General features: G+C 36.0%; 2 protein-coding genes across 5 annotated transcripts in view; one reads left to right on the top strand and one right to left on the bottom strand.

Moving 5' to 3' along the window:
• The window catches only part of LOC133521886 (adenylosuccinate lyase), a 59783-nt gene that overhangs the window by 1465 nt on the left and 31039 nt on the right, over positions 1–27279 (top strand). The window lies entirely within an intron of this gene.
• LOC133521895 (uncharacterized) lies at positions 265–27152 on the bottom strand. 4 transcript variants are annotated; one of them, XM_061857012.1, is made up of 6 exons: positions 27066–27152; positions 26561–26701; positions 10145–10291; positions 7771–7876; positions 3991–4122; positions 265–2406 (listed from the first exon to the last, which is right to left on the bottom strand). In XM_061857012.1, exons 2-6 carry the CDS (start codon positions 26579–26581, stop codon positions 2261–2263), a joined length of 552 nt encoding a protein of 183 aa, XP_061712996.1. In that variant the 5' UTR covers positions 26582–26701; positions 27066–27152; the 3' UTR covers positions 265–2260. The 4 variants fall into 4 exon arrangements, with proteins under 4 accessions (XP_061712996.1, XP_061712995.1, XP_061712994.1 ...); XM_061857011.1 differs by having other exon boundaries at positions 26561–26740; positions 27066–27133; XM_061857010.1 differs by lacking the exon at positions 27066–27152 and having other exon boundaries at positions 26561–26921.

Raw genomic sequence — 27279 nt, 5'->3', positions numbered from 1 at the left:
TTTTTCGCACTTGTATCGTAATGTACTATTCTACGCCAACGCTACGCTGTATTCTTGGGATTAGTTGTCAAGTGGACCCAGCATGCTCCCATGAGCCGTGGCTTACATGCCGGGACAACGCGAGGAAGATTAATTTTTTATAACAAGAAGACCATATTTTATAAATTTGTAAAAAGTGCGTTATATAAATTCCATAAAATAATGTAAAAATACAAAACAGTTTTATTCATCTCTAAGCTATTAAACAAAATAAGTAAAACAACATTTTTAATTATATTTATTTAATAAACAATTACAACGGATACAATGTATATACATATAAAATAATATTCAATTATAATTATCTGTGCGTGTCGCGGGTACCTTTTGTTGCGGTTGTGGATAAATAAGGTAACATTAGCGCCAGTGTACTGTTTACATGCATTTACATTACTATTTACTTTTCTAAGATTACATACCAAATAAACTCTATTAAATAACCTATTTTGATGATGAAAAATAATCTATATTAATGTAATTTATTAGGAAAGATACAGAAATACAGAATCATCTAAGTAGATGAAGAAGGTGTTAAAATGAAAGGAAACTTAATAAACTAAAACTACTACTGGACGGATACTGATTACTGCTTTGGTTCTCCCTTTCAATAAAAGTAATAATTATTTAACGTAAACTTATTAATAACTAACATATTAAATAATTTATATTAAGTAATTTATTTCGAAAGCAATATTTACCTTTTTTCATACCTTATTGTGTCTTTAAATGCTTACAAATTAATTATACTACAAAAAAAAACAATTATTTTCTTCTAGTTAAATTAATTGCAGTTGAAATATAATCGGACCTATGTAAATTTCCACATTATATTTTTAAGTTAAATGATAATTGCCGTTTCAACTTATGACCAGTCGCTGTAACCAACTAAGCTATCGAACCTGCACGAATCTGGTGAATCACTTCCTTTTTTGTCTACACCCGCGTAAGCAAAGTACTTGCTGATTAATTAAATAAATTTAGCAAAGTGCTGTTAATCTAATAAACAAAATGTATAAGTATATTCTCAATTTATTCGTAGAATTCCTATGTCAGCCCATTTATAATTCTCATCGGGTATAATACTAGGTCTAAGAACTCTTCTACGAGGTATGGTAGCGGGCTATATGGTCCAACTACAACATATTTAACTTTTGCGTGTCTGTATACGACACGCTCTTACGCACTAACATAAATTTGGTTTTAGCGGAATGTTTCAGTATTAACAATTACGATTACAATATAATAAATTATTACTAAGGCGTTAAAAACACACGAAAAAGAATGCACATCAAAATTCTAATACAATCAAAGTGTAGTGTTGTCTAAGTTGCTACAATTGTTTTTACTATAAACTGTTTATTATTGCATGCTGTCTGGTGTTAAACTTTTTTTATCGTTATTTACTATCTGTGGCAGATGTCAAACAATCGCGCGCGCGAAAATTTAAAACTTAACATTCTTAATGTATGTTTTTTTTTCTTATAAAGTTTTGAAAGTATAATACTAAATATTTAAGTAATACTCGTTGGTTTAAAAAGTCTTAAATACTAAGCCGTACAATACTCCTTGAAAGAAGTATCAAACTTCAAAACCACATTTACACAACCCCTTTGAATAAGGCCTTCACCGGATATTTTTAATACTAAAAAATTACCTCATAGTTTTTTATTTATTTAGGTATATTTTGGCTCTTGCACATTTTACAACCTCATACACTCCTCAACCTCAACCTCTCCACGAAGTAAAAACTAAGTTCATACTATGAAACATATTCTACAACTTAATTTTACATAACTTGCACTCCCTCGGCCAGAATAAAAGATTCATTAAAAAGAATGCTGCCATGAAGAAAACTGTATTTTACTTGAGCTGCTGCATAGGACAAAATTATCAATACGATGAATTTATCAACAAACTGAATAAATCTGGATTTGAAAAACTGAATAGCTACTCAATGAGGACAACTAACGGTTTCTTAATAAATTATTTACAAATGAATTGCATTAAGTTGCATTATGCCCAACAGAGCTAAAATTTCTAATACTAAACTAAAATAAAAACTATAAATTAAACAGGGCAGTTAATAAAAGAGATAAAATTAAGTTTGAAGATCATACAGAATGCGTTCCATATCTCTGTATCGACTTTTCTAATTTAAATAGATTGACACAGTACTGGCATTTCTGACACATAGTAAAAGTAGAGCGAATGACGGGTTTTTTTAAATGTCTGCTTCCTTCCGGAAAGTGAAGAAGGCGTGGAACAAGAACACAGCCGCGCCAAGCACTGCGAACACGCCGGACGATAGAAGGAGGTCGTAAGCTTGCTTGTTCGGTCGGACCACTACGTAGTACGAAGTGTGCCAGTCTGAAAAAAAGATCGGTAATCCTATAAACGGCAGAATGGAATATGATATGGAATCATTCAGAGCAAATACGAGCGTAATATCTTCATTTGGTCTTGATGCCTGGACTAAGGATCAGAGTAAATCCCGTTGACCAACAGATTTTGAAAGGGTCGGCAACGCGCATATAACACCTCTGGAGTTGCAGACGTCCATAGGCTACGGTGACTGCTTACTATCAGGCGGGCCGTATGCTTGTTTGCCACCGTCGTCATTAAAAAAAAAAAGTAAAATAAATGATGGAGCGCGGTTCCATTCCCAATTAGATTTATCCACGTAATTTTTTAGGATTTTTTAGGCGATAGCTTTTTCAGTGATACAGAAGGATACTAATTTATTTTCATACTTTTGATAGAGCGCACATAACTCTCTTAATATGTCTTAGATTAAGTTGTTTTACGTTTGTAAATATCACTTAGTACATATCTCTAATTGTATTTTATAATGTTGTTAATACCCTCATTATTTGCATGGGTGACCATAAACCCCCGGATATCATACGGGACAGTTTCGCGAATGCATTACCGGCATGGAGGTTAAAATAGAAAGGAGCGGAAGTTATGGCATTCCCAGGAGTCTGTGTTAATTGCGTTGCACCTTATGGGGCTGAGAGGACCCGAAGGCAATGCATGCATAACAATGAAATTTTACAGTTGTCATAACTGTCTTTAATCGTTGGTGGTAAAATCTGATAGTGCGTAAAGTGCTCTTGTTTGCAGTCCCGCAAAGAGCTCTTGAGCAAGAGGCAGCTATCTGCCGAAGTGAGAAAGTAATATCTGTTTAAGAGCTGTGAGATCTTTTTAAAATCTCTCAATAAATTTAATATGGTCTTCTCACCCCTTACATGGTTTTGCTCTATATACTTGATAAGGCTCCATTGGCACCAAAACTCTATTCTTATTTAGTATGCGAAAAACGTTGTCTCCCTACTTGACACTGTTTGTATGGTATGGTCTATTATAATAGACTCTAACGCTATTGATGATTTAATACATTACCCGTAAGGACACATAATATTTGCGATGTTTGTAAATACAAACTAGTTTACATAGGTACGTTAATATTTATACTGGTCATAGACAACGTAGTAGCATAGATAGAGCTATAGACGTATCCTATTACAACGTTCATGCACCATTAGCTTAGCAATCTGTGAAGTAAACCAACGTTAGTTCATCAATATAACGTCTACTTCATAATAACAACAGAGTAAAGTTGGTTTTGCTGCAAGTCCTAATTTGTCCCGAACTGGATCCTCCTTTAGTACTTAGTCAAAGCGGCCATAACAACAAGTAGGTACTTCGAGTCCGTCTAAAGCGCTTCATACATCTTACTTAATTCAATAACAGCTACTTATAAGTTAGACACGCACGGTAGAGATATCTGCATTTCACTTCTACGTATTGCTGCGCCTCGGTCGTCAGTTACTAAATTAAAGCGCTTTATTTTAAAGCTACTCATAACTCTGCACTGAGTTGGCAAGCAACAGATTTTAAAAACTTTATGGTTAGGTAAAATTCATGCCAAAGGGACTCCAGAAGCCTTACCATAGAAAATGACGGCTGCAGCGGCAGTGAACATGACCACCCCGAGCACAGAAAAGCCGATGGATGTCTTCCATCCCGCCGACTCACCGAACAGCCGCGCGAGGATCAGGATGCCGGTGATGATGATGTAACCTGTAGATCGTTAATCAATTAGGTCATTTTAGCCATTTATTAGGTACTCGTACATATTAAAACCTATGTGACATTAAAATACATTGCGTGGTCTATTTTATTAGTTTTACGGATACTGTGACGGTGACCATAGACAATTTCACATTATTTTTGCGGAACAGAATCAATGAAATGTCGGAAAAATATAAATTAAAAAAAATAATTTAATATTTAAAAACGAAAATAATTAAATACCTATATAAAAACAAAATTTTACGTATTACACTGTGCACTTGCACACTAAGGAAAATAAAAGGTAAGGTAAGCCTTACCTTTTATTTAACGCACAAATAAATAAATAAAGTATTAAAATAAATATTATAGAATATTCTCACACAAATATTATAATTTTATATTAGGTAATAACGCCTGAAGGAAATAAGGATGTAGATATTTTAGGTCACCGTACTGAACCTTAGTCCGTAATTAAATGTCATAATTACTCGTCACTGAAGTTGCTCATTACAACTTTCACGCAAAGTTCAATGAAACCGATTTTCCAGTTTACAGTGAAACTGATTGTAAATTGAAATTGCGTAAAAAGGCAATGACATCGGTGTTATGTTTTTGCCGTTTTGTTATTACGATACCAATATTGTTCCTAGTGCAATGAATGGACAAAACAATTGCGTCTGTTTCTGGTAAAACGAGTAGTAATGATTATTAGCTAAGGATGGTATTCCATCTGTCCAATTTCTTGGTCCAGTGTGTATTTAAATCTCACATTTTGCTAATACCTTCCTTAGATATAGTTTGGCAAACCATTTTCGTCAGTAAAAAAGGCGCCAAGTTAAAAATATGTCGGCGCGAAGGGTTGTCCTCCCATAGTAAATTTTAATTTTGCGCCTTTTTCTACTAACTAACTGGGTGTGCCAGGTGCTAGAGTATATTAAACCGACTTTCTATGAGTTTTCTATGTTCGGGTATATATTTTTGTATATTCTGGCATGCCCTTTGTCAGTAGAAAAAAGCGCCAAATTGGAAAAATGTAGGCGATAAGTATAGGGAGCGTGCATGAACTGTAGGAGGCAACACAGGAGCTGTCAGATTTTTGGCACGAGGCGTAAATGTGATGTTTTTTGTTCCGATGTAGCCCACAAGATGGCAGAACCTACTATGCACAAGAAAACACGTGACGTGTACATGTGCATGTTTATGGTTGCGATTCAGGCATAAGATGGCAGATCCTCCAACGCGCACGGTCCCTATTGATTTATATACTTTTTGAATTTCGCGCCTTTTTCTATTGACAAAATTGGCTATTGACAAAGATAGTTATGATTGTTATGAAATACGTTCCTATACTATCAATTTGTTTTTATACCTATTCTTTTACGGAATTCAAACCAGGAAGAATTTAACAGATTGATCAAATGCTTGATTAACCAAGAAATTAGTTTTCAAGTGCCGTGACTTATCTTCTATCGAATATCCGGTAGCATCATCAAATAAGACAAAACAACACATAACTACAAGTAGCGTTTGCTTTACTTTTCCAATGAAATCTGTATCAAGAGATTAATGAGTATCTGTGTCTATTTTGTATATTTACCTACATTTAGAGATTGGTAATTGACTTTTTGCTTTCAGAGCAAAACTAGTTACTTACCTACTAAAATATACTGTAGCATAACTTTAAAAAATAGGAGTTGAATACATCCTATTTCCTAAATAGCAATTAGCAGACATTAAATTAACTTTAAAGATTGGCCTCACCATTATTTTTGGCCTGAACTCTTTATTAATAAATATTTGTTTATCGGTAAAAAAAGGATTCTAAGGTCGACAAATGCTTAATGGTTCGATTGAAGCCGCGTCCGATGGAGCATGGAAATAGTTTGATGTTAGAGAGTTTAACAATTAACCACAAATTGAATGATTACAATTTACAACAAATACCATTGTGCCAATTAGGTCACGGTTTTACACGGACCGTGTTAACGAGGTTTGCCAATTTTCTGGTCATTTTGTTTTAGAAAAACAGTGACTAGAGTCTACGGCGTAGACCTACTAAAACCATCACATTTAACTAGCTGATGTGGAAATGTAGATATTCCATTGTAAATGACACGCTTTTAAATTATTATTTTTTAACAATTATGCCCTGGATGCGAGATCTTTAAGCCAAAGCTTTTTAATAGCTTCTGGGCATGTGTTTTTGCCATTAAATTATACTATACAGTTTGAAGGAGGATGTTCAAATCATATAGTGTCCGAATTTAGATGGAGACAAAAAGCGAAAATCTTTTTTAAACCTATATTTACTCTGGCAATGTTATCAGAAGAAAAAGGCGCGAAATTCAAAATTTATATGGGAAAGCGATCCTTCGACGCTGCTTTTTTTTTCATTTGCCAAATTAGCCAAATTGACCTCCCTAAAAATACAAATATTTGTCTATGACCAACCGTCACTATGCATACGTTAGAACAGTATCAACTTGCAGTAGGGCGTAGGGTACGCAGTACGCATCGCTTCAGTGAGCAGAGCAGCATTTGGCCTTGGTCACTTGGGTGTTTTATTTTGTTAGGAATAATTTGGTGAATATGGAGGGCAGCTGGGGTTACGCACCAAAAAGCACATGTGATGAACCTATTAAAGTTATTATTTTCTTATCTGTTTTTTTTACATATCATTGTAGGTAGAAATTTATAAAAACAATAACAAAAAGATGCATGCATCATTTAGGAGACGTGTCGTATTAAAAGTATTTAAAAGGGGACCTAAAGCCAGGAAATTAGAAAGGAACAAAAGATTAGGCGCGCCGAAACTTGCAACGGAAGATTTCGGATTCACGCGGGTTTTGACGTTTTTCGTCAATATCTCTAAAAGTACTTCTGTTTGAAATGTTGCTAGTCGAATCTCTCGGCTATATTAGCTATTTTATACTACAGTTATACTGGTATGGTATACCAGGGTCACGATATACAATTAAAAATAAATGAAAATTAGACATGATTTCGTGATTTATTTCTATCGCGCCAAGTTTAACTTTTTAAGGTTTTGCTTAGAGTAAGTTATATTTCTTTGCTTAGAGTCTGCCCTCGCAAATATTGTCTAGTTTCTGAGCATAAAGCTGTAAAAAATCAATATAAAAACTGCAATTTGCGTTAGCTAGCCCCCTCTTAAAATCGAATGAAATTTAAAATTACATTCGAGCTTAACGCGCTTAATTCCACTCATTCACTGTCCACGCAGATGTGCAAAAAATCTTAATTGCCTGAGGTTTGCTTGACTTTATTAAGTACTTAACGAGGTCAGGCTTACATATTAGTATTAGTCATACTATACGCAGAGTACAACGTACTCAATCTAAAAATTGAGGAATGCTGTTTTCAGTTTGGTTGTATTTTTTCTTAGAGACCTCGCTAAGTAACCGAACAGCGTACAAGATAAGCTAAAAGCAAAAATATCGATTCGTTGCATGTTATTCGGTTTAAAGAAAATTATTGTCTAAGAAATTTGCCCATTTCTCCAACTGTCGTATTTCTGGTAATGTAAGAAAAAAATCTTGCCTCATAAATAAATAATAGGTATATTATTGTCTAGTCTACATTGTATATGAAAGCCTTAAAGCGTTTTATACAAATCGATATGTTATGAGTACTTACTGGAGTAAGCAGAGAAGATGACGGCGATGTGCGACAATCTCGACTGCACTATGTAGGGTGAAGTTAGCGCTCCGGTCACGAGCCCGATGGCGATCACCGTGATAACCTGAAAACAACATCATTTTTTAGTCTTTTTCACGAAAAGGTCCAGATCGTGACCCGTTTTGATATCTGGACCTTTAAATATAGAAAAGTCATAGTAAAGTTGATATTTTATAGTCGGGCAAACCAATTTATCGGAAGAAAAGGCAGCAAATTAAAAAAAAAGTGCGCGATGGGCGATCATTCATAGAAAAAATGAATTTCGTGTCTTGTACTCCACTTTCAAAATTGTTTGCATATTGGATTTTACTTTTTAAAAGTTTAGTGTTCAAAGCCTCTGCCAGCCAGTTTCCCCACTGCCACTTTTCCCGCCACTCCGAAAGAAATACTCAGTGCACGACTGCACGTCTGCCAACCGCACAAAGCAAAATTGCACAGATTAGTGAAAGCGCGCGTGAAAAGCTGGTTGTCTCTGGAATATTAGTTAAATACCGCAAACGCATTTCCAATGCTTACGGCGTTTTCTTCAGCGATAATAATATTATGGTTTTCACTTTCACTCATCTTGTATGGTGGCGGTCGGGACTCTTTATAATAAATAATTTATGAGTTAAGTGAGCAAATTTAATTTAGTCGAGCTTTAGAGAAATCTTATTAGTATAATGCAGAGCAGATAAATTCTTTAATTAGTCTCGGCAACCACAAGTGGAACAGTTTCGTAATTAAAATAATTTTAATTAACTAAGTAAGTTAAAGTACTCGTACATAATAAAATATTACATTTTATTATGTACGAGTACTTTAACTTACGTAACACGAAAGCTGTTCAGATCAGAACCACTGCAATAATTTCTGAGACCGACGGGCGACGTTACTAATTACGGCGAAATTATTATTTATAGCTTACAAATCAATTTCTGAAGATTCTTCATGACAATTGGTCAGTCCTAAACATAAAAATACCTGAGATCAATAATTTACTCCTTGTCTTATACTAGAACAGAGCACCCGCTATTGTGTGCAGTTCTCCGTGTAAAAGAAGTGTAAACAAACAATTATGCGAAGTTACCGCGATGCCATAACGAACAATAAGTTCACATAGTACCGCTAATTGCGATACAATACCCATTCTCAAGGTGTGGAGAGTCATGCCATTGCTAAGCAAGTTCACCGAATACGTGTATCAGTCATAAAATTGTATTGATTACTTATTACTTCATTTGCAATGGTTATGAATAAGTTCGGTCCTTAAATTAAAGTTTACGATAAAGCATTTGTTTAAATGACTTTTGCAATGTAAGGCGACGAGACTTAAGGAGACGAAAAATCCGTCAGGCTCAATGTAATTTTATAAAATAATGATTAAGGTCATGTGGAGCTGGGGTAAGAGAAGCCTGGGCTATAACCGCGAAAATCGAAGTTCGTCAATTGCGGGCATTTTTCTCTGTCACTCTAATAACGTCTTAGTGAGAGTTAAAGAGAAAGATCCCCGCAATTTGCGGTTTATTTTGCTTGGGGCAAGAGAAATAGTGTGAGGAAAGTCCTTCTATGCAAGTAACTACCTACATCCATATAGGTGACTCTCGTCATGCTGTTTTTTCACCTCAAATATGTCTTCTTCCCTCAAATCTTTCTTGGCGATATAATCTTGGTTGGATCTTATTTTCATTCTATTAGAGCACAGGTTAACTACACTTATTATCTCTTTACCTATTGACGTAGTGACAGGTAACTTGCACAGGTGTAGTTTCCCAGTGCAAGTAATAATTGCAGTGCGTTATTTATTGATCTGGTACCTTTCTTTGTTGCAATGACCTTGTAGAAAAAAGTGTCATTAATCTTGGTGTTTTTCTGACATGTCCTTATGAACTTGACTATTTTTTTTCGCTTTTCATTGAAGACCATCAAGACTCAAACCTTCTCTGAAACTAAGAGATGAGTACTGTTTCACAGCAAGGATTCTGCGATTTTTACAGCTCTTTGTAGCCCTTTACTTAAGGGCTACGAAGTGTCAATAGTTTCTTTACATGTCCAGCAATCTTAGGCCTAGAATTTTAAAACACCGCTGGGTTCACCACGCTAACATGCAGAATTCTTCTAATAGTTCAGTTATTCACCAGTATTGCTCCAGGACTGTAGCCACGCGGTTGACGACTGCACCCTTCTTGGTCTCCTAACATGGCACAGCTCTTACCATTCGGTAATCCTGAGCCCCACACCACTTTTTCTAGAGCGTCGCCGTGGCGCGGGAGCCTCGGTCGCCCCCACGCACCTCATCCTTACCTTGTGCCTCGAACTCCCAGCCTCTTAGCTGCTCAGACAGCAGACTTACCAGTTCAGTTATCCTGAGTCCCACACACCAGTTCTTCTTGAGCGCCGCCGCGGCGCGGGAGTCGCGGTCGCCGCCCGCGCCCTCCTCGCCCTTCTTGACCTGGGCATCGGACTCCCGGTCTCCTGCCGACATGGCCCAGTTATACACCTGAGGACAAACACAAGCTTAAGTTGGTGTTCTTTAGCTAATTTTAAGAGTTATTTGACTACTACCTATAACACTACTAAAATATGACATCAAAAGGGATTGAGCCGAACTAAACTTCCCTTTTCTTTTCGTAAAACATTCGTAAAAACTGACAACTGCGGGCCAAAAATACATTCAAATTAATTGTCTTCTTTAGCTGAACTCAATCAAGGGCTGATGGTTAATATGTAGTTTGACTACTGTCAATGCCATAATATTGAGTATCTAAAATATGGCATCTAATAAGATAGTGTCTGTATCATTTACACGTAAATAGATTTTGGTAAATTACCTACAAAATTCGTATCAAAGTTTCTTAAATATACCAAATGCTTCTTATCCATGGAGTAGATGGGGCGTGTAGCAATGAAACGTACCCATATAGGCTCATAGCGATTATAATGTAGTTAAGAAAATTTTCCGCGCAATGTTTAGTCTACAGGTAACACAAAAGTAAAGTTTAAGCGCTCGAAAGCACGTTAGTATTCGTATATACGAACGGCAAGAAATCCGTACGTACGTTTTGTTAATCTGTTTCTTACAGTAGGTACCCCGATTAAATCATCTAAGTATCTCAAGATTATGTATTGAGATACCTACTATGAAGTCTGCACCATATCTGTACAGACTTATACAAATTCTAATTCAGAATTTATTGTTCTCGTAATCTGCTACTGGACGTAGGTACTTAGAGTTTTTATGTGTTATATTTATGTAGCAAGATCATCGTTCATTCCAAATTACTCTACCGTAATAAAACGTGTAATATGCGGTTACACCTGACTGGACACATCTATGACTCATGACATGACACTATAACAATCTTACGTGACTTTAGAATAAAACTATAATTATTTTAAGTATTGTTATACATACAGGCTTGTGCTTTAAAGCGAACCACTTATTTAAGTTTTACGAGGAAAAACATTATATCTTTGTAGGTCTCATTTTATCGTTTTACTTTAGTAATTTTCTGGACGATAATATTTGTAACGGGGCCTTATCCAGAATCCGTTACAATTGAAAAAAAAAGGAATATCGTCAGGTTACAACCAAAACTCACTAATAAAATAAAATAAAATCAACCTTGTTTTGTTACTTTGGTTGTCACCTGACGATATCATAAACTATCTCAGTTTTGGCCCACGCGTATTGTCTAATTTTTCCTATCTGACCGAAATCTAAGTTAATCGGGCTGTTTTAGCGCACCATTTATACACGTGATTTTTTAAAGTTCGTTAATTTCAAGGGTGCATTTCTGAGTTTAAATCAAGTAACTTGCTCAAAGAAACCGGTATTCTAATTAACTCCATTTTGGAGATCAATGATTTATTTTTATCTGATAAGGCCCCTACGAGCGTGTACACTTTATATGGCATAGTTTTCATTTGTTTGGTGGAATAAAATAAAATTTCCATGTTACAACAATGCTATTAATTACTTTTTACGAAAACAAAAAAAAATAACTGTGCCATTTAGTTTCCTTAAATGTACTTAGCCATACCCCGAAGTTAGCAGTTAAAAAAAACACCGTGTAGAATAAAATAGGACTAGTTCCAAGTGCATGTATAAGTTAATCGATGAACTGGTATCTGTTTGATCTCGGACTCGGACGTGCCTCGCCTGGGCAGGGCCGGTAATTATGGAATCTAGTATTTAACATGCACGGAATTTCCATAAAGTGGAACACCATTAGAATTGATTATTTTACGGTTTATTTGTTGGATGAAAACAAGAAACTGAAATAAGAGTCTTTTCAATCGTCTCTTCTGCTCATAAAGCAAGTAGCAGAAACAGCTTAGCGCGCAAGCTGTGTAAAATGATCGGAATACAATCATATCCACCTTATAAAACAAAGTCCCCCGCCGCGTCTGTCTGTTTGTATGCATATTGGCGATAAACTCAGAAACTATTTAACGGGTTTTCATGCGGTTTTCAGCTATCAATAGAGTGATTCTTGAGGAAAGTTTAGGTGTAATTTATTAAGATTTTGTGGAATCCGTGAGAAGCCGGAGCGGGACGCTAGTGAGTGGGTACTAATAGCGTGTGCAAGTAATTTTGAACATCTTGCCCTCTTACCCCTTCTGCTGCTCACTATTTTATTTAAAATTTGAAGTAAATCGTCATCTCATCTTCATAAATCTTAACCCATTCAGCGCTAATCACGACACATTGTCGTTTTGCCTCTACGAAGCATTTCCTCTACATACCGGGAAACCTATGTTATCGGATACGACGAAGCGCTACGATCGTAGCTCTTGTTGTCGTAGAATGGACAACTCATAGTCCCTATAGTTGACATTTTTGAGGAGTCTAGACGTAACTTAAAAACTCCTCCAACAATACGGGCATCTTACATTTTTTTAACTATGCTCATAGATTTTAAGGACTTCACGAATTCACGCGAACCTAACGTTACGCACGGCATTGGGGATTGTTCCCCGTCCGTAGAGTAACTAAAACGCATTTACGCTAAAATGTGTCGAAGTCTAGTCAAAGGTCTACCATAAGGACGAAAATTGCTTGTATCTTTATACGAATAACCTGTCAAAGCGTCCTTATGGCAAGCGACAAAATGGGACTCTTTACTTGGAAGCGACACAAATAGTCTTATGCCTTATGGGAAACGGTCGAAGAGATAGTACAGAGTAAACCGGTACTAACTTTTAGGTAGGTTAGACTCACCATGCCCAACAACATGCTAATAATTGGTTGCGGTTTCCGATTCTGAACTATGTTTCCACTAAGGATAGTACTAAAAGGTTCCTAGGACACGATGACGTATTAATTAGTAATAACGCATTGTCCTGATTACACGACACGACGAACATGTAGGAAAGGGAAATATAGAAACGATGGCGTTGCGTGATTCACGCCCATGGTGTCGAGACTCGAGTGCTCGTCATCAAAGTTGTAAGCGACGCACCTGTTTGAATTTTACACTACCTACTTTATGAAGATTTTGTGAATTCATAATTATATGAAATTTGTGGCATAGAGGTAATATAGAAGAATAAACTTTTTGGTACGGAACCCTAACAAGTAACCATAACAAATGAATATCGGATTTTTTTACCATTTTGAGCATTTTCTTGTTATAACTATAAGTTTTTTTTAAACGTATCGAATCTGAAATTCTGGATGGGCTGCGGCCAGTATTTCGAAATGCTTTACTTGTTTACGAAGTGAAACGCGTAAACACATCTTACGTCTCTCAAAAGTTTTATCAATTCATAGTCGGTCGCTTGTTTTACATACGGCCCGATTCGAAGAATGAGATACGATAAAGATAACGATAAGTTCTGGTTTAGATGAGTTCTCATTTAGATATCTAAATAAATAAACGATATCGTTTGTATGACAGAAGCAGCTCGATTCGGGCAACCAATGTCACTTTGACGTTAGAAATATCGTAGATAGATCTTATTGGGTTCACAGCGGAATCGAAATAAAGATATCTTTCTAAGATCTTAAACGTGTTTTAATCGTTCTTCGAATCGGGCCGATAGACTGAAAAAAAATGGTTTGTAATTTTATAATGGAAAATTCGTTCTGACCTTTTGTGGACTCCGAGTTTCTTAGTATGTAGCCGGGAAAGCTCGGTGGCATGACTAACTTTTTTGCACAATCGCCGCTTTTTTTTTTTCACGACGCCTGTCGTGTCCATACTATCCTTCAGCGTCAAACATTGATTTTTATGTTCCATACTAATTACAAGACAATGTCCAGTCGTGGACATGCCAACTACCGGAGCGTAACGCACGCATGCACTTTCCAATCGCATCGGAGATATTTGAATTAATACGAAAGTATATGAATTAATTTATGTACGAGTAATTGCTTTACATTAGTGGATATTTTATCGGGTGTTTTTTGTGAAGTGTACGGGGAAAGGTTTCATGTTGGTTGTTTCTTAAGTTCCAGTTTATAAGTACTATGCACATTTAGTTTTTTATTCTTAATTTAAATACATTGTACCAATCATCTGGTTGATTCGGTTAATGTAAATAATTTGATACATGATTGTAGGTCGGTAAGATTAATCGACAAATATCGGTACTTATATAAATAGTTTATTAATAATTATTGTTTATGAAATAATTACAATACAGGATATTTTCGCTTTCTGGTAATTTTTTTAAAACTGAATTGAATAAATCGGTTCTAATTAATCAATAACAATATTTATTGGAATATAAAAATAATGCTAAACTGTCATATCAAAACTGTACTAGAGTTTAAAACTTAATGAATAAACATGCAAATTCACCGTAATAATTAAAAAAAAAATCTATTTCAGATTTTTATATAGGTCACTTTTATTATTACTAACCCCAGAAAAGTCACTATATCGAATTCAATCCGTTCTTAAGGTTTTTGCCTAAAACTAAATCCGACATGTCAGGGGCCCTTAATGATTGCGTGACATGCATGCTGTTGTACGTTTACAGTTATGTTGACAGCAAAGTACCACCTGTGAACTCATTCAAGACCACTGTCATTGCTATTTAGCCTATTGTGTTATGTCTACTTAGCTACTTTTTTCTATGTTGACATTTATATTTAGGTATTCCATTAAAAATTCAAAAAGTAGTACTTATTTAAGTTCTCTTTTTTTTTTGTAAGAACTTAACTATTTTACATTGTACTTATAAAATTGTTCGTTTTTAATTATACGTATCGTTCTATTAATTATTAAGTAATTACCTTCGTACGTGCTATTATGTTTACTGTACCCATTTACAAATCACCATAATCACTTACCCCTACCTAGATTATGGTAATGGATTCGCATAATAATTGATTTTTAATATAAAACACAGTTAAAAAAAACTTCAACAATATAAACAAAAAACTCACCAAAAGCTACTTCTTCACTAATCGAAAATCACGTCACTCAAATTCACTTCCACTCGTTCAAATTTCGAACGCGCGTAAATTTCGAATGCGTTCAGCAGAAGACACAAGCGCGTTCGTCGTGCGGCACGGAGCGACTATCGCTACCAAAGCCGGTACTCCGCCTCTATGCTTCATTAGAACTATACTCAAGACCCCTGGACATGAAAACAGTTCCCTCTACTTTAAACTATGCTCTATGGTTCTTAAGGGGTGCGGGAGCTCTTCAGTTACTGGTTGGTAAACTGTTGGCGTAGTACGCGTACGGTAGATGAGTAAACTTTCATTCATTTTGAATAAGTTTCACTGATTGATTTATATCGAGCTTGCGATGATCCCGATCGTTCTTCGTATTAGAGGTGTCCCAGACGCGGTTGTGAAATAGTTAATTGCAACCTAATGGAGGATGATGGTTGCTTTGGATTTTATAGAGGACTGTTTTGTTTCATTTATTTATAGTGTGTTCTGTGCGTCAATAGTAGTAGTTGTAGGACTCAAGCATGTGGCGTTACGCAAATATTTGAACAAATTATACACACTAGAAATACACGTACCTAAACTTAACAAAAGGAACACAATACTTAAACAAAATCAAGGGATCAAATAAAACAAAGAAATATTATTTGCTCTATTCGTTCAAGACATTTACCTGTTATTCTTAGGAAGCCTAGTTTCCTAGGAGAATCGCTGAGTCCTAGGTTCTCTACAAAGCCAAATTATTAATTATATTCTGATACATCATTTGCCTAGTCATGTACAATGTTGTGTTTAGTACAAAAAGTGCAACATAAATAAAATCTGACAAACATTTAAAAAGGAAAACCTACTTAAGTGAAATAAAAGTCCACCTGTAATCGATGTTTTATGTAACTTTCGCAAAAGAAAACATAGCAGCCGAGACACGTCGCGCAGTGTTTTGCTATCAAATATCATGTTCTACTAATTGTTAATGGTTATACTTTTTTTAATTAAAAAAAAACACGTGCAGAAACGAGTTGTGACAAAATAACAGTTTATAAAATCTGAAAATGTTCACTTTCAAGTCTGGTCTAGGAGTGTTACTTTCAAATTATTTGGTGACGGCAAATCGACCAAAAATATATTTGTTTTTTTTTTTTTTTATATGATAACAGTTCGACATCGTATATTATGAAACAGCAGTTTTACTGTAACAATTGATTTAAAATGTTTGCATTAATCTAAAGAACATTTACGTAATAATAGCTACTGGCATTGATTTGTCACAAGACGATGTGTTTTGAAGATTCCCTGGAGTTCTACAGGTACACAATAATAATTTCGAAAGATATATTCGGTCTAAATGTTTGAATTTAGAATAGCATGTTTGAGCTGTGGATCATGTAGCATTAGCGAATTGTGCAACGGCTACATGCAAAAAATACAATCACAAATTATCTACTCAATAACCCCAGATCCAGATGTTATCAGTCTGTAGAAGTGTGTGAAAGCGCGGGAAATGATAAACGTCTCAAAATCGTAATTAACCGTTACTTTCTCGGTTTGAAAGTATTCTATCAAGCCCTTAAGGTCACTTGTACTCCTAGCAGATAAACTAGCTGAAACTAATAAGAACGGGATTATTGAGTAGATAATTTGTGATTGTATTTTTTGCATGTAGCCGTTGCACAATGCGCTAATGCTACATGATCCACAGCTCAAACATGCTATTCTAAATTCAAACATTTAGACCGAATATATCTTTCGAAATTATTATTGTGTACCTGTAGAACTCCAGGGAATCTTCAAAACACATCGTCTTGTGACAAATCAATGCCAGTAGCTATTATTACGTAAATGTTCTTTAGATTAATGCAAACATTTTAAATCAATTGTTACAGTAAAATTGCTGTTTCATAATATACGATGTCGAACTGTTATCATATAAAAAAAAAAAAACAAATATATTTTTGGTCGATTTGCCGTCACCAAATAATTTGAAAGTAACACTCCTAGACCAGACTTGAAAGTGAACATTTTCAGATTTTATAAACTGTTATTTTGTCATAACTGTTTCTTATTGTAGTGCAGTTATCCATAACTCCATGTTCGTTCGTGCGGCAAAGCATGAATAGGTTTTTTCTGCTTAACATAACACTAAGAACCTTTGGCAAGGTTTGGTCGAAGGTTCATTATAGCACCTTGTATATTGTCGTTGTCATTAAGTACTTACTTGTTTAATTTGTGTTCCGTATTGCGACACTTTTAGATTACAGATTACGTGAGAATTTAGAAAAATGTATATGTAGTGCGTGTTGATGTTTAGGGTTATATAGGGGCCTACGAATTACTTATTGACTCATATCTTTGAAGGGCTATCACAGCCAGCTTCCAGATCACATTGTAACGCAACTTATTTATAGCCTGTCAAGCCTAGAAAAAAGCGGCTAAGAATTGTAGGCACGAAGGGTTATCGTCCCATAGAGAATTTGAATTTCGAGCCTTTTTCTACTGACAAAGTTATTTGATCGGCTATATCTCGTACACCTACATATAACGTGCTGAACTTTGTCGTAGCAAAAGGCGTCCCGAAGACGCGAAAAATTTGTACTTTGATTTTTTTCTAAGTTAATCAATTTTAATTACACAAGATATATTTTTTATGACCGGTATAGTCCAGCAGTACTCTGCTAGTTGAATACAGAATAATCGAATTCACGGTCGACCTTGGCTATCATGGAAACATCCTAAACTTTTCTGAACAAAGTTTATTCTCCTACATTAAGTTTCCGCTCTTCTTTTATTAAACACCTATAAAAAAAAATTTTTTTGAAATATAATAAAATAAGTCTTAAATACGGAATCCCCGTGCGTGTTGCATACCTGCACTTATCCGATATACCTGCATTTATTCTTTAAGCACAGTTTTTATACAATGTATTTCATGCTGGATTGATCTGCGCCGCTGACTAACTAAATCGTTATAAATTACAATTTTCTAGAACAGGAATCATTTTTCCGATATCTATTCTGTTATGTCCGTAGGTATAGGTAAATATGTATTAAAAATCTCCGTCATAGGCACAGTTTCACTTTTTTCGTAACAATTTAAAATAGCCAATCTGTATGCTTTTAGACGATTTAAAATTCCCTTGCCAGAGTATAAATCTCTAAATTAAAAGCAGCCGCTACGTCTCCTATTTCTACAAATAACTCAACATTTAGATGCCTACTGGATAAACGTTGGTGGTGTTTTCACTAAGAGCAAATCATGGGAGCAGGTCGTTTGGTTATTATTTTTATTAAGTAACAATGGAACCCTCAAATCTGTTTGCTTGTCACGCACTTGGCCAGTATGTTTCCACATAGATCGCCGCATTCATCCCGCCTCTAACCAGCCAGATCGTTTATTATGGAGCTATTTGGAAATTGAAAAGCCACTTTCTAGACTTTTCCGGTCTACAAGCGGCATAACTGCATATATGCGCGCTGCTGATGCGAGCATTATATATACTTGTAAGTGCAAAGAGTATTTAATCAAAGGGGATTATAAGTGTAATTTGGACTCTATCAAAGGATAATAAGGAACAAATTCGAACGAATTAGATATTTGAGTTGGTACATAAACTAGATGGTTGTAATGTGGTGATACAACTCGCAGATACACGTCAGATTGTAAGATATGTTTTTGTTACATACTTGTTTATTTTTTTATAAATAGTTTAAGTAACACACTTGTCGACACATACAGGATAAACACATTAACATGAACACAAGAAGTGTTCCAGAATTTATTTAATATTTACGTAACTATTCAATGGAACGTCAACTTTGTATATATTTGTGACTGCGGCTCGCAAAACGTCCCACTTTGACGCTTGCCATAACTGCCATAAGTAAGAGTAGGTTCACTAATAGTGTCAAAACTGACAAATTTGCTACGAAGAACGTAATTTACTTTCTATATATCTCGCTCGCACTTATATGCGACTACGAGCGAGATGCATAGAAAGTAAATTACGTTCTCGATAGCGTTTATGTCAGTGCCGAACTGGTGGTAGCCACAAAGGAGAGATTTGCTTGTATCATTATATGAATAACCTGACAAAGCGTCCTTATAGCAAGTGACAAAGTGGGACGTTTTGCTGGTCGCGGTCAAATTTCGTTTTTATTTTATTATTTTGGGAAAACTTACAGCTAGAGTATCAAAATAGGTTGCAAAATAGAAAAAAAGTCAATTACAAGTTTCCACAGGTAGATAACATTATGTACATAAACGCAACTTCAAAGCTATGTATTTGCGCCGAAGATGGTCCGATTCTTAAGCTTGCTCTTGCTTGCTTGCTGAATACTTTCAAAATGTCATACTTTTTTACTGTCAATTTGTTTTATATTAAATCTAACGTACACTAGACTAGGGGCAGACTTAAAATTAATATCAAATGTAATATCAAAACCTCAAATACATAAAATAATGTATTTTTGACCTGGTTATTCAGATTTCAGCATGGTGCATACTTTCAGATGAATCATTTTAATAAAACGGGTATTTCTTATTAAATCCTTCTCCTATTCCTTCTTATTAAGTCCTGAAAATGATTCAGCAATGACTAATAAATCATGTCTAATGCTTAATTGTAAGTGCTTACAATATTGTTGAGTAATGCACAGACCAATAAATCTAATAGTAAATTAAATTTTGAGTACTAAAAATTAGCACGTACACGCCCCTTGTTTATTTTGGTTCCTTATGAAGTTCAGTCTCAGTGTTGCATAAAAATTGAAATATTAGGCCGTATCTGGACCGCTTTATGGACGTAGGTGTTGTATGAACAATGCCTCTTTGTAAATGTAACGTAAGTACGAACAACAACAGTGTCATTGACCATTGGAAGTCCTTGTGTCATTGCAATAACGGTCATGAATGATCAATTAATTTGTCAACGTTGATACGGACGTCAGTGGTGGCGTAGCATTGCCCATTGTTATACTACTAACATTAACTTACCTGGTACTGCGTTGATGTGGCTTCAACAGTACTAAGGTACAAATAAATTCGATATGACTGTACCAATCGCTAGGCTAGAAACGTCGCTATTTCAATATAACGGTTTTTGATCATATTTATTTTTGAGATAAACGTTATTTAAACATACTAAAACTTCTATATACAGAGCTCTGTCTCTATTGCACTAAAATTGAAGAGTGATAGAGAGACAATAGCCTTTCGTTTTGTTTTCTGCAAACGATTGTCATCTTGACTACGCCCCCAGTTTATCTGGCACAGTGTTTATGTAGTTTATATTTTATGGCGTTATTCATAAACGGTTACTGGCCTCCTGAGTTAGTTATGAGTCCTTTGGCTTTATCTGTCATTTTGACTCATGTATTTGTAAGAAAGGGATAAAATATAATTTAACTAAATCAGGCCCGTAAAGTAGGGGGTTAGTGAATAATATCCCTATCGGCATCCATCCCCTTGATTCCTTATAGTTATGAACAATTCTGTTTGGATTGGAATTTTATTTGGATTCTTCAAAATGAAGTTTTTCATCCTTTTTAGCTACTCGGCATTAAATGTCATGAAGAAACACCCATAAGTATTTTTATAAATTATGTAATTCATAACATAATGAACACAAACTAAAACTATTATGTTAGCAAAAATGTCTGATGCATCACGTGTGGTTCTCTCAAACCACCGTTTCAAATATAGTAATTTATTTACTCGCGCGCGTTGACATTTCATGGCTGAACTTTGTTATTATTTTCGTTCTATTTTTAAACTGTCGATTTCATGACCTTTGAGCAGGAAGTTGCATTCAAAGTAGGTATTTCAAAGTCATATTTAATTTTACTAAACATGAGAACCAATTTTGTCAGTAAGAGAAAAAAAAATACAATTCCCCTTTCGTCATCCCTCTTTTTGGGGTTATAATACTAGAATACGAAAAAAAAAATGAGCCTATGCCACTGACCTGCGACTCTTGCCAAAGTATAAGTAGATATACTCTGGCACAGGCACAGTCATTCTGTCAGTAGAAAATGGCGGCAAATTAAAACAATGTAGTCGCGAAAGGTTGGTCCCATAGAAAATTTGAATTTCGCGCCTTTTCTACTGACAAGTTCGGTGTGTTTGAGTGTTCAATAAATAATTCATTGATATTCTTTATTGCACACCTCTAAACAGAAACAGTTTCACTAAATAAAATGGTAAGTAGGTCGTATTTTCCCGACGCCCGTTATTTCCCCTGTACAAGTACAATATACGTCACAGAATTGATCAGTCTGGTCCCCCCGGCGCCGCCATGATGGCGCCGTTTTGGCGCCAAAGTGCCTGTGACCCGGGGTGCGTTTACGAAGGTTGCTGCCCGCGACCTATTTGTCGACGGCACACTATCCCAATTTTGTTACGCAATGCGATTTAGGGGAAAGTGGTACAAAGGAAAGTTATTGTTTTGATCTTGTTTTTGGTTGGTTGCATTTTTATTTGTTGTTACCTTAATATAACTACAGTATTCGAAGTATCCAAAAGTTAGTAACACAGTAAGCAAAGTACATGTACTAAATTGAACTTATTGTTGTAAGGAAGGGATTCAATATGCGATTGTACGTACTCGTAGATATTACTGAAGCGGTCCGCCTAGAAAATTGTTGGTTCTTGTATCCTTTCATCTTTCCCAGCCTTGACTTGCCTTGCTTTGACTTTGACTTAATCAATCTATATCTTTCAGTATAAACTGATCCTTTAGAACTTTTAACTGTTGAGAAATGTACCCTTTCTATCACGTCCAGTTATCGTTAGATAACTGCAGTAATGCCAGTAATTCTTACAAGAAACTGCGAAGAGAGAGTTAGACAATGTTCGCAGCGCATTCCGCGGTTTGCGTGACGCTGCCAAATACTGGAACACTTCTGCTTTATTTATGTATAATCATGAATTACAATAACGGCTTAGTAAGTGATTTGGTGTTGATTTGACATGAGTTGATGAGCAAACAATACAATCCCAAGATTGGTAATTTTTTAAGGTGAGATCTGGTTTCGGAGATTGACCTCCCTGTTTTCCTAGAGAGTCATGAAACTGCGTCTTTAATGATAACATACGCAGTTTCGGATAGGATTACAGGACGATATTTTGTTTCGACTAGTTTTGTTGATAAGGTTACTTCGTTTTGGTTTACTGTTTCTACTCTACATTTTCCCGCTTTCTTTCATTATGCATTCTTCATAGGTTGGTTTGTTGTATAAAGTTCCATTTGCTGTATGGAGGACTCTCTGAAGAACTTTTTGTCGGCGTATTTATAATTCAAATTTTTTTTGTTTTTGTGTTCTAAGTTTTCATTTTGTGTAATTATTTTTAGTTTGTTTATAAGGATATGTTATTGTGCTAATAAATGATTCTTTTTATTCTTCTTCTTCTTCTAAAAGTAGCGCCTACCAGGTGGTGGACTCGGATTCGTACTCGCTTTCCATGGCTATGCCATCGACTACTTCCTGCAGGAACCGGGCTGTGTCTATAGGCTCTGTCGGTTTGCTTGGGTTGAGGACTCCCGGGCCGCCTGGTGCTCCTGGTCCTGTGTCTATGGGCTTTGTCGTGTCTCTATCATTTACCTACATTGTTATGTAGTAGCCACTGAATCTATGGATTTTAATGGGTTATCAATAGTCTCATCTATTCTTTTTAATGGTTTCCCAACACCTCATCACCCGTTTATTTTTAGTATAAAACTAGCGCTTACCATAGGGCGAGGAGTCGCCTGCTCATGTACAGTGTGAGACACGGCCTGAGACGCTTCACTGGCCATCTGCTCGGTGGTGGACTCGGACTCGAAGTCGCTCTCCATGGCCATGCCATCGACTACATCTTGCAGGAATCGGGCCGTGTCTATGGGCTCTGTCGGTTTGCCTGGGTCGGGGACTCCCGGGGCCGCCTGGTGCCCCTGGTCCTGCGACCAAAAGTATTGTTTGGCAAGAGTATCTTGTCACGTGAGCATAAGCCGAGAGAATCATACTGTCCTTTGCTTTTACTAGTATTACTAGTATTATCTCCTCAAAAACAGGAATGAATATTGTTTTCTTATTCTATTAATTGCTATTGACAAAATTGGTTTGTCAGACTCTCAGTTGCCTACTTAACCTTTTCTAAGTATAAGTTCTCTTTATATGTGCATTTAACGGTAGCGGTAGTGATAGCAATTAGAGATAACGTTAACCTTTTTTTGTTTTTAACAGCTACATCTAAAAATTGTGGTTTGTTCATTGTTTTTGTATTTAATGTAAATGCCTCCTAGCCTGGCTGCTTACGAAGCAGAAGATTCCGGGTTCGAATCCGTGTTAGGTAATTTATTTGTGTGTACATCACGAGTAATTGCTTCTGAGTTAAGTATGTATTTATATATACAGTATGAGTATGTATTTCGCAACGGCGTTAGAAGTAAGGCTACACAATGTTATTATTCTTATTTTCCTAACAAAAATTGAAGTAAATATGTGTAAGTTCTTTTATAATAAAAACGTCTCAGGACATCTACTACATCTTGGCAAAATGCCAAAATCGTACTGCCCCCAAATTTCCCAAGCCTTCCCGAATAAATAAATCGTCTTTGTTTCATCACTTCAGTCCTTGTATCCGTCAGTCGCTCTACATAACCTCAGCTTAATATTGCCGCTAACCACATATTAAAAGTGAGATTACACGCTTCAACCTGCCACCTTTCTCACATTTTCCCCTGTCCTCGCCACTTATCAGTAAAACTTGAGCGTAGATTAACGCTAATCGGGCTGCGTGCACCCGAGTCGTTAGCTAATGGTTGGCCTACTGTCCCTTCCTTGCGTGAGAGGGACGCAACTACAGTAGCATAACTGTCATCAATTTCCTATTAAGATACACTGTAAGGTAAAGAACCTGGTGTTTGACAGCGTAATTCCAATACATAGCCCTTTTGTCACTCTATTGCTTGAAATTTAATTGAAGATGGTAGCCATTGGGACAGTTTCCAGCAGTTCTGGTCTTGCCAAGATGATTATTGTACATTGACAAATGCCAAACGAAAAGCGTATTCAGAAGACAGATGCTACGAAAAGTCACGTGGCCATATATTGTTCAAGTATCACCACCACCACTTAGATGGTTGGCAGTCCCCAACTGTCCGTTTCTCCAGAAACTTTCTGCCTCGCTCAGCTAAATTCCACATTAATGAACTGTCGCCTGCGGTATTTCCGGACCGATACGACCTTCAAACCTTCAAGAAAAAAGCGTACTTCCATCTTAAAGGCCGGCAACGCATTTACAACTCTGGTGTGGCAGGTGTCCATGGGCGGTGGTAATCGGTTACCATCAGGTGATCCGTCTGCTCGTTTGCCTCCTATATCATAAAAAAGTAGCAATTGGCGTTTTCTATCAACGATTGTCATTATGGCTAGACCCCCGGGTACATTTACTCCACCTATATGTGGAGTACCTACATAATTACTGATGTTTTAACGTAGAATTTATTTTACAAATACAGATCACCGTCATAGGTCATGGGTCACTGTGGGGATCCATCTATCGTATTCTGATGAGGAAAAGGTAAAAAAAAATACGCAAACAAAAAAAAAATCTATGGGACAGGTCGTCCAAGTCGGCCAACCCTCCATACAAATGCCAAACATTTTCGCGTCAAAAATGTTTTTCTTCTACTTTTTTCTAATCAGAACACGATTCTGAATATTTTCTTAAACGCATCCCCACTATTTTTGTTACATCCTGTAGTACTTGCTTGCTTATACAAAATCTTCCATTATCATCTAAAGTCCTCATTATCTGTGGACACGTTGTGCCACATACATTCTATCGTTTGTTACGCCCAGTAGGTCAGCTCACAATGCGGCATGGTCGGCGTGCGGCAGCGCGCGTAATGCGTTACACGCCTTAGCAAAATGGTGGTGCTGAACGACTTAGTCCAATTGGTAAAAAATATAGAATGTATTGTTTTAAAGTATAATTCATACTCAACACAACATATAGATATTAACGTTATTAATATCAAATGTAGGTACTTACAATAATTACATATACTAATCTATGGTAGGTACTAAAAGCCATAGATTAGTATATGTAATTACTGTAACTAAAATCTTCGAGAAACACCGGGAAGGGAAACGGCATTCAGACTATTTCCCCTATGCCGAAGCATAGGTATAACTGTACCTATGGCGGTGCGTGTTGTGACTCGTCAGTACACAAAGAGATCGAGGTGTGCAAGATTTGTCTTTGATGTGTGTCATTTTCTATGTATTTGTGTCGTCATTACAGATTGGATTTTGTATTTAGTGAGTGAAAAGTGCGACTGTGTGCACGTTTCCCCGCAGCAAAAACTGGTAGGATGATTTGTTCGGTAAGATATCGCTTAGGCTCCTCCATTCCGACGTGTCGGAAGCTGGTGTTGCGCGAAGACTAAAAGACATGTACATCTTTTGACATTTCAGTCAATACATTAAATTTTAATGACTAGTTCGGATTATAGCTTTTTCGGTAGCTCGGTAGCACGGCAGTGCCCCCGCCAAATCCACTGTGTCCTATACGAGATTAAACGTCAAAAATGTATGGGCTAATCTTGGAACTTTAGTCATGGGTGGTAAAATTGACACTTAATTGCTTATGTTACTTACATATGTACCTTCTTTAACATATAACGACATTGTAATGATTGTGCTGTAGGTTATATTATAGGTAAGATATACAAGAACTTATAGTGCTAAAGGGAGCCGAGGGCACTAAAGTTTCCCTCCTATCTTTACACTTCACTAATTAACACATTTTTGGGATCTCTATCTGCATTAAATAAAGTGTGTAACAACCAAGACAATTTTTCCCATTTTATACATTACGCTCTATAATTTAAGGTCCTCTTTAGTTCAAATACCGACGTTTATCTATTTTATAAGCTTGTTCGTAAAGGTGTACTTACGGGAGAATGTATAGTATTGTATGTAAATTTGGTTTGATGAGTCAGAAAATGTACGGCGATACGTGCAATTAACTTCTATATAAATATGAAGTTGGAATAGAAATGATTCTATTAACCGACGCATAACATTAAAATTATATGGAATTTCGTCTCAGTCGTAGAGATAAGACGATCTTAATTATTTTTAAAATGTTTTTTTTTTTTTTTTATGTACCACATAATTTTCTTTTTTTTATATATATCACAGATACCATTTCATAACAGTTATTTATTATATTTCTAGTAGTTCAAATAATAGTTATTCAATTAAAGGATTTGACCTTGATACGAATTTCTCCCTTAATGGAAGCCTAATTTGGTAAAAACTAGTACTACGGATCGTTTTATGCCCTTTTTACTAATAATTTTTAAATGTACTTACGGTATCCGTCAGGGGGGCCATTTTGGCGCCTTTCTCGTCTTCCCAGATAATAAACTCCCTCGAACCTGGCGATATCCTCACCAAGCCGCGCGAGTACCACTCCACTTTCGATCAATTGCGGCGTCTATCGATTTTAAGTCACTGGCACAAAATGATCACAACTTTAACTCTGTTCGGTATCTATGGTACAAACATCATTTAAAAAAAAATCGAGATGTGAGCGCCGTAAGATTAAACCCTATAAGTCGAGCAAATGGAATTATTGAAATTAGAACTATATTGTGACGTGGGTGAATTTCTTATTTAATTTAAATGAAAAAATATGTAGACTTATCAAGTTTAACCGCTCATCAATCGAAATACTTATAAATAATTAGTCTTTTTTTTTCAGGTAGCAAATTCAATAGATATATTATATTTCGATAGAGCCCATGTAAAAAAAAGTTTGTTTGGTCATGAAAAGTTATGTACGTTCTGGACCATAGATATCTAAATTTGCAATTACCAAAAATCGTTTTTCGATCGTTTTAAATCGAGCGTCCCGTCAGATGAAGCCAAAACGACTGACTCAGTCTTGCTCCTAGATTAACCGCTGGATGTGACTTTTTGACCTTTAAATTGGCACCTAGGTTGACCCATAATTGCGTTATTGTAGTAATTTCATTCATTAATTGTTGTGAGACTGGGTAAGGCCGGATAGCATTGGCAAAACTGGCTGG

The sequence above is a fragment of the Cydia pomonella genome, chromosome 10 (assembly GCF_033807575.1).
Source record: "Cydia pomonella isolate Wapato2018A chromosome 10, ilCydPomo1, whole genome shotgun sequence".
NCBI lineage: Eukaryota > Metazoa > Arthropoda > Insecta > Lepidoptera > Tortricidae > Cydia > Cydia pomonella.
This window is presented reverse-complemented; position numbering and strand designations above follow the sequence as displayed.